The following is an 8,307-nucleotide window of genomic DNA, read 5'->3' on the forward strand; positions in this document are numbered from 1 at the left end:
GTCCAGAAGGGGACAATCTGTGTCTCTAATTGCTGTCACTGAAGCCGAGATTCATTATGTGACTTTCCCATTAAAATGTGAGCATTAATTTGTATAATGAAATATCACCCACTGCAGTGTTCATTAGCCATGCCCTACTGTATACGGCACATTGTTAGCTACCTAGAAACTGTAGTTAATTTCACTAATGGATATTTCCCTACTTAGTGTTTGGTAGGAAATTTATACTGTAACATTACCTCTTAAACTTTTAAGGAAATTTAAATTCAATCAATTATTTCCAACAAAAGTTTGGGATGTCATTAAGGCAGGAAGAGCAAGGATGAGGGACTGTGGAGGAACAAAATGGGCTTTCAGTTTGTCTTAGAAATAGAAAAACAGTGGAGCTTGGATTCAAAACAAAAAAGAAAAAAAATCTTCTTTTTGGAGATTTAAAAAAAAAAAAATTGCTCATGTGGGTGGGTGTTCCCACACTGAGGACAGTACCACATCCTCTCTTTGGGGGGAAAGGAGATGGGAAGAGCTTCCATTTTAGCAAACTCATTTTTGGAAATGTATTCAGTGTGCTTTCATATTTGTTCAAGGTGTTATAACAGCCTGGTTACCGTATGGAGATGAAGAAATATGGAGGCATCAGAAGGCAGGTACGTATACCCCAGACAGAAGGTACCTGGATGAGGTTAGTGAAAATTTCCATTTCCACCCACATTTATGTGCCCGTCAGTGCTTGGAAAGCTTTTGGAGGGGAGAGGCAGCTTCTAGGATGGCACAAGAAACTGATCATCTCCATGCCACAGGGAGAAATTCCACCCCGCCATCTATCCCAGGGGTCAGGGTATCTGCACACACTACCCTGGCCGTTCCCCTGCCTCGCCACCTCCCTAAGCTCATTGTGCTAGTGGGGAAACTGAGGCACACGAGGTCAAGGAGTCCTGGCCTCGGGCCAGTCTGAGTTAGGGGTAAAGGAGAAGCCGGGGTGCACAGTACTTCCCTTTTAAGTCACCTGGAGGCTGCGTCAACACAACTTGTGAGTATAAGTCACTTCCTTCTCTCCTGCTGGTTATGGTGTGGACACATGCTGTTAAAGAAATGTTGCATTAATTCCCTAAAGCAAGCAGGAAATTCACCCAGAAAAGTTAACAACATCAATACGGTGCAGGGGTCACAAGAATGGCACTCTGGGTGACAACCAGATTGCAACCTGTAATACAGAACTGGACAACGCTGGGTAGGTAACTTCCTGTCTCTGGGGCTAGGTGTCCTCCCTTGCAATGGTGCAGGGGATGGAATTGAGGTCATCGTGAAGTTCTGTAAGGATCAGGGGCAAACTGATATGCAGAGCCCAGCTCAGCACCTGCACCTAGGAGTGCAGGGAAAGAGGAGGCTGTGGCCGATGATTGCCCCTGCTGCCCTGTCCTCATGGGCTGAATTGTTCTGCATTCAGCCAGCCAGTTTCCTCTTGCTATGTAGCAATCCCCAACTCCCACTGTGGGTGCAGCCCTCCAGGGCTTCAGGGGAGAAATCTCTCACTTCCACCACTCTCTTTGGTCCCACATAGACGGGAAATCCCATGCTTGGTGGCAGGAAAGCCAGCAAGGCCAGGAAGACATCTCCCTGTTTCCCACTCAGCCAGCACTCTGCTGCAACATCACCAAGGCAGCCCCTGGGGAATGGGTAGTGCCAGGCATGCCTTTCAGCCCCAGGCCAAGCCCCCGACCGTGGCTGATACCCCAGGAAAACCACCCTGTGCAGATCCATTCTCATAAAGAGGTTCCCAAGTCAGGGCTAGACCAGTGTGTGCAGCACATCAAAACCAGATTAATAAGCCACCCGCATAATTTGAGAGGGGGGAAAAAAAGTAATGAGATTTATTTTTAATTAGATGCTGAACTTTAGGGCCTCTGAGTCATCATGAGTGAGGTTGATTATTACATTTCTCTATAATGGTCATTCCTGAGACCACGGCACTCTCCTGGGAAACCCTCACACCGGTGGGTCACCTGAGTGGATCCAGCCTAGAGTATCTCAGGGGGTTTGGGGGGAAAACACACGCTCAAGTCTTCCAGGAACACCTGCCTGTCTCCTGACCACCTCCAGAATACCCCTAAGCATTCACCTCCCCGAGTTGGGGCCGGAGAAGGGGACACTGGGCAGTGCATTTGTGGGCAGGCAATAATGAGATAATTGGCTAACCTTGAGAGAGAGCTTGGGACAACGCTGTCTCGAGCTGCATATTTTGACTAAATGTTTGCCTCTGCATGCTTATGATAGTTAATTGTGTGTGTCCACCTGAGTGGGACCCCGGGGTAGCTAGATATTTGGATAAAGGTGATGCTGAGGATGTGTGTGAGGGTGTTTCTGAATGAGATTAACACCTGAATCAGTGAGTGGCCTCCCCAAGGTGCGTGGGCCTCCTCCAATCTGTTGATGGAAGGCCTGGATGGAACAGAAGGCTGAGGAAGAGGGAATGTGCCTGACTGTCTTTGAGCTGGGCATCAGTCTTCTGCATTTGACCCTGACTCAGTATGAAACTTACACCGCTGGCTCTCCTGGGCCCCCAGCCTGCCAACGGCACATCTTGAGACTTAGCCTCCACAATGGCATGAGCCAGTTTCTTATCGAAAATGTTACGTATAAACACACAGAGTCATGTGCCGCTTCACAACAAAGACACATTCTGACAAATGTGTTACTAGGCAGTTTCATCTTTGTGCAAAACATCACAGAGTGAACTTGCACAAGCCTAGATGGTACAGGTCAATCACTTGACCTAGCCTTTCTATGTAGTCAAGCTATAGTACATACAAGGTGTATGGGGTTGCTGCCATCATGATATCACATACTACTTTACAGTAAATTTTTTTGTAAGTAGGATTACATTCTAAAATAACAATAAAAATAAAGTATAGGAAATGCATGAACTAGTTACAGAGTAGCCTGTTAGCACGATCAAAAATTATGTACTATACATAATTGGATATGCTACACATTTATGTAACTGGGAGTGCAGTAGGTTTTTTACACCAGCATCCCCACAAACACCTAGGATGTTGTTCGAGGAAGAGATGATGTCAGGAGGTGATAGGAGTTTCGGGCTCCATGATAATGTGTACCTTCCATCTGTCATAACTGAGTGTCATTCTGTGACATGGCTGCCCCATCTTCCGGGGGTTCTGATTCTCTGGACAACCCTGACACAAACTCCTTTGTACCCTGCACTGACTACCTTTGAATTCGAATCACAGCTCTTGGGCTCTAGAAGAGACATTGCCTGTGCCCAGTGATCTGGTCCTAATCAGCCCAGGGTAACGTTTACAAGAGAAGAGAGGGTTAGTTTCCCCTCAGCTGCCCAACTGAGGGGGAGCCTCTAGGATCAATCAGGTGTTAGGGATTCCCAGGGTCCTGCAGGTGCCTCCCCTATGCCCTTCACAGATCTGGCTGAAGCCAGGGGACAGCAGAAACATCCTAGTTACGCGCAGGCTGTCCCCACCCCGCAGGTGTTCAGAGCAATCTGACTAGTGAATGTACTCAGCGCTTCTAATAAACAGGTGTTGGGAGAAGAAGAGCAGTAATTAAGTTAATGCAGTGGAGAAAAGAAAGGAAAATGGTTTTTATCAGTTGATGTCATGCGATCAAGACTTCTAATAAGGATGGAGTGTGACAGAAAAATACAGAGAATGGGACCTCTTATAGCCCAACCAATTAAAATGTATTTATTACAGGTTGGATTTTTTAAATGCACTCCTCTGAGCCCACGATAGGAAAACTTTAGAAGATGACATTTCGGAGAACGTGTATTTTTCTTCCTAGACTTCTGTCTGCTGGCCATGTCACTTGGAAATTACAAAAACACAAGGAGCAGAGGGGAAGGCAGTTGGGGGCATCTCAACCAATGGAGCCCCAGGAAATCATTTATTAACAAATAACTTGATTTTGATTTTTAATTACTTGTGTAATCTACACTTTTACATTGTCATAATGGATGTTTACTTCGGTGATTTATAACACGGAACACTTTCTGTTCTATTCAAATGCACAAGTGTAAGCATTTTCCAACTTCTTTGTTCTTAGATAAAAAGGAAATTGATCTTTATCTGGTTACCATTCTGCTTTTTAAATACGGCAAATGCTATTTCCGAGGGGGCTGGCGTTGGTGGAGATGTGATGTTTCCATGGCTTCTTCCATTTTCTCCCTGATTCTAAGGAAGTTTCTGGAATACCTCTCCCGTCTTGCCTCTCTCAGCGTCTCCTAAGACGATTGGTCACAAACTTCAGAAGTTTGCGAGGCAGAGGTTTGGAAAAAGGGATCTTCTTCCAGGTTTAAAATGGCAGAAAGCAATAGCCCAATATCCGTTCGCTTCCATCTGGGCTCTCCAGACTTCTGGCCACTTTGTTCCTAACATTCCCAGATGCACTCTGTGGAGTGTCTACTCTCCCCCCGGGCAGGTTGATGGGGATGGGGCCCACAGAGTCGGAGATGCTCCTCTTTGAGAGGCACTGAGGAGCCTTTTGCTTTGCTGATCTACTCTCCCTTGCAAGGCCAGCCTCACCCAAGGTGACCTATCACCCACCCGGCAAACCCAGCCCAGGGTGCTGAATTCATATCGGATAGAAGCATAAGATGCACCTGGCCTCGTTTCCACTGTCCTGCAGAAAGTGGGTACCCTGCAGACCTCATCCCTGTGCTGTGGTCTGTGGGTCTCAGAGCTACACAATTTAAGGAGCCCCCAGCTCCAACCTGGGTAGGAAAAGAAATAGACATTGGCATGAAAAACAAGGTGTCCGAGATGGCCCGCCTTGAGCCTGGCTCCTTTCACCAACTCCCTTACTGGTTCATTCATTCAGCAAATACTTCCTGAGTGCCTTCCGTGAGCCTGGTTCTGTCGTAGGTATTGAAGACATGGATGGACAAACAGACAAAAGCCTTTGCTCCCACGGAGCTCTTACTCTGGTGCATGAACAGAGACAATAAAATGTACGAATGCATTGTTGGTCTGTCAGAAGAGACCGCTCCCTGAACTGTGGGGGGTGGGAGGTCTTCCATTCCATCCCCCACCCCACCCCTGGGGATCCAGCACTTCAGTCTGACTGTCATTGTGGTTTCTGATGGGTTCACGTGCTCCCTGCAAGATGAACCACATTCCCTCCTGCACTTGACCCAATGTCACCTTGCAGGGAGGGTGGGAGGAGGGCCACTCACTCACTCCAGGCTGGGTTCTGTCAATCAACCTTTCAAATAGACTCACTGGGCCCCTACTAGGTGTGAGGAGCTCTTGTAGGCCCCGGAGTTTACAGAAAGGATATCAATTAAAACGGTGGACAAGACTGCCACCCTCATAAATCGTAGGTTTTGCTGGATGGGAGACCAACAGCGCATTAGGAAACGAAAATTAAACCAAGCAAGATCAGTTCAGAACGTATTCATTTATGAAGAAAAATATAAGGCAGGGCGTGTGAGGGATATTTTAGACAGGGAAGTCAGGGATGGTGTCTTTGAATGGATCACAGCGAAGCAAAGCCCCCAGAGACCTCACGGAGGAACAACGTTCCATGTAGAAACGGGTGGTACAAAGGACCTATAGCAGGGACAAGCATTCTGCACTAGAGGAACAGGGAGAGGGTGTCTCAGAAAGAGGATGAGGATGGAAAACGGTCCAGGATGGGGGGCAGATCACAGGGGACTTCTGGGAGAGAAGCGGGACCTAGTACATACTTTAAAGACATCCTTCGGGGGCCCTGGGATGACGCTATGAGAGGCATGCTCCAGGACAGGCAGGGGCAGGGACGAGGCTATCAATGAGAAGGCCGTCTGTGGCACACTGTCACCTGTCCCCAGAGCTCCTCTTGGTGGCAGGGAGATTTGTGGGCACCAGGTGGGGTTCCATGGGAGGGGGCTCTTCGTCTTTAACCACACGATGCAGACAAGGCCCGAATGTATTTGATATCCCTGCACAACCCTGAGCATTATTGATTCCTTGGGAAATAGACCACAATTATTTTTGAAAATAGATGGCATATTTGTCTATCCTCTGAAGCAGCTCATACTCCAATAGATAAAGTGTCAGGAGAAAAATCAAAGAAAATGGAGGTGTCCATATCTCAGATAGATTTTTTTTTTTTTAAATATTGGCCACGTACAAACAACTAGCAGAAAAGCTCAAAAGGAGAACAGCTGAGGGACCAGGAAGAAAGCAGAAGAGAAGTCCTCACGGCAGGGGACCAGTAGGATGCCGAAACAAGAGAAGTGGCCAGAGCAGTCCGGTCACCATTTCCCTCTGCTTGGTTAAGAGCGTCTTGATGTTTTCTTTAAGGAGACAGAGCAGGGAGCCCCCCAACCTCCACTTCATGTAGCCTGAGAAGACTGACACTCTCTCTCTCTGTCTACCCCACTATGGCCTTATAACCAGATTGGGCCAAAGGAGCTCCTTAATCCTTTCTGAACTTAAGAAAGGCAAGCTGGGTGGGTCCCACCACTTCCACCCCAAAGACTCCTGGTTCAAACATGGGTGTCAGGAGGCTCTACTTCAAAGAAGAACACCATCAGCTCAGACAAAACATCAACAGCCCAGACTGGGAACGCAGGAGGGGGTGTCATTTGGTGAGATGATCGTGAAGCACCAAATCGGGAAATTCGGGTCATCGCTGACCCACCCAGTGCCACGCAGCCAGGCCAGCTGAGGACGCGCCAGTGTTAGTGACTGACACAGTTGTGGACCTGGGCCAGAAACACGGCCAGGCGAGGATGGGGGGTGGGTACACCTCCTCCTCGGCCCTGGGCCCCCAGCTGCGCCCAGATCTCTCACCTGTGTGTATCCTCAGGTGGACCTTAAGGTGGTGGGATGTCCGGAAAGTTTTCCCACAGTACGGACAGTCCTTCATGGCCGAGCCCAGGCTCCTGTCGCGAAGCAGCGCCGGTTGCTGGACGCCGGCGGATCTCCCAGCCTCCTCGCCAATGTCTGCAGTGGAGGAGAAGGATTCTCACATCACTTCAGCACATGTCAGAAGTTGTTCACACCAAAACTGCTAACACCACACAAAGTTAAACATGTCAATACTACACCTGTCTATTTCATTCTTTAAATCTGACAGAATGCTGACAATTCATGTATTTTCTTGTTATTCTCTTAAATTATTTCATCTTTCCTATCATCATTTTAAGCAGCATATGGTACCTTTATATTGAACTGAATTAAACAAGAGAAGAAACAGCTGTGTCAGCAGCTGGTTTGATTTCTTCTTTTGCTTAGTTCCTATTAAATATTTTTTTTCCAAAAGTTTAAAAATGTGGGTGTTTGTGGAATCTGATTAATTTATAATATGGGCTAGCTGGAGAGTTCACTATAGGATCGAAATCAGATTTGCATTATAGCTGGCAACCAATAAAGAAAGAAAGAAAGAAAGAAAGAGAGAGAGAGAGAGAGAGAGAGAGAAAGGGTCTCAGCTGATTCCCTAAGACATGCAGACATACAGCTATTTTGGGACAGGAAAGAAAATTATCCAAAACCGATCATTTCTTCCTTGTAGAGTCTTGTATCCATTGCTGGCTGGTGTAATCGCATGAAAGGGAGAAGAAAAAGTATGGAAATGCGGTTCCACAATTAGCCCATGATAAACATATAGTGGCATATTCGAAGTCATGTGCAGAAACTCAGCTGCAAAACTCCCATAAACTTAGAGCCCTGCATTTAAATCTCCATGCAGTGACTTGAGAAGTTCCTCTGTAAAGTATCAATACAAATTTTCCTTCCTGCTGTTATTTGTTATGTAACCCAAACCATTAGAAAATGGAATAAAATTTACATACGGCTGCCTTCTGCACAGAAATGATGGGACATAATAGTAAATAAAACTGTGAAAATATCTGGTGGTTGGAGGATATGTGACTGCAGTACCCAGGGCCTCACATCACACTGCCGCCCAGGCGACATCCGGGGAGCAGGACGGGAGTTTGGAATCTGCTCCCTGAGGAGGGGAGACAAGGGAGCCCTCTCTGGACTCCTTCCTGATTCATGGGCCTCCCCACAGAGCTGGAAGCTGAAGGCCTGGCCCAGAATCCAAGCTCCGGGGGCTCGCAGGGTCCTTGCCGCAGATTCTGGTCCACCCTCTAGGCCTTGTGGTAAATCCCACTATGGGAACAAGGGGACCTTCTGAGATAATGAGCAGATCTGTGAGTTCTGCAGAGATGAGAATAAATAAAATTTGTACCTTCCAAGCAATGGAAAATGCAAATGGCTTCTGTTCAGCAACATTCATTCCTGGTGTTCTCTGCTAACGGCCGGAAGGGACAGACTTATAGACCATGAACAA

At 47.2% G+C, this 8,307-nt stretch overlaps 1 protein-coding gene across 1 annotated transcript in view; it reads right to left on the minus strand.

Annotated features, from left to right (window-relative positions):
• Znf536 (zinc finger protein 536) overlaps positions 1 to 7,928 on the minus strand; it is a 165,609-nt gene extending 157,681 nt beyond the window's left edge. The window contains exons 1-2 of the mRNA XM_077792817.1: positions 7,910 to 7,928; positions 6,804 to 6,956 (exon numbers count right to left, since the gene is read on the minus strand). Coding sequence (XP_077648943.1) covers positions 6,804 to 6,956; positions 7,910 to 7,928 — 172 coding nt within the window. The remainder of the gene's footprint in view (positions 1 to 6,803; positions 6,957 to 7,909) is intronic.
• Between the last annotated feature and the right edge of the window lie 379 nt (positions 7,929 to 8,307).

This window comes from Urocitellus parryii, chromosome 15 (genome assembly GCF_045843805.1).
Source record: "Urocitellus parryii isolate mUroPar1 chromosome 15, mUroPar1.hap1, whole genome shotgun sequence".
NCBI lineage: Eukaryota > Metazoa > Chordata > Mammalia > Rodentia > Sciuridae > Urocitellus > Urocitellus parryii.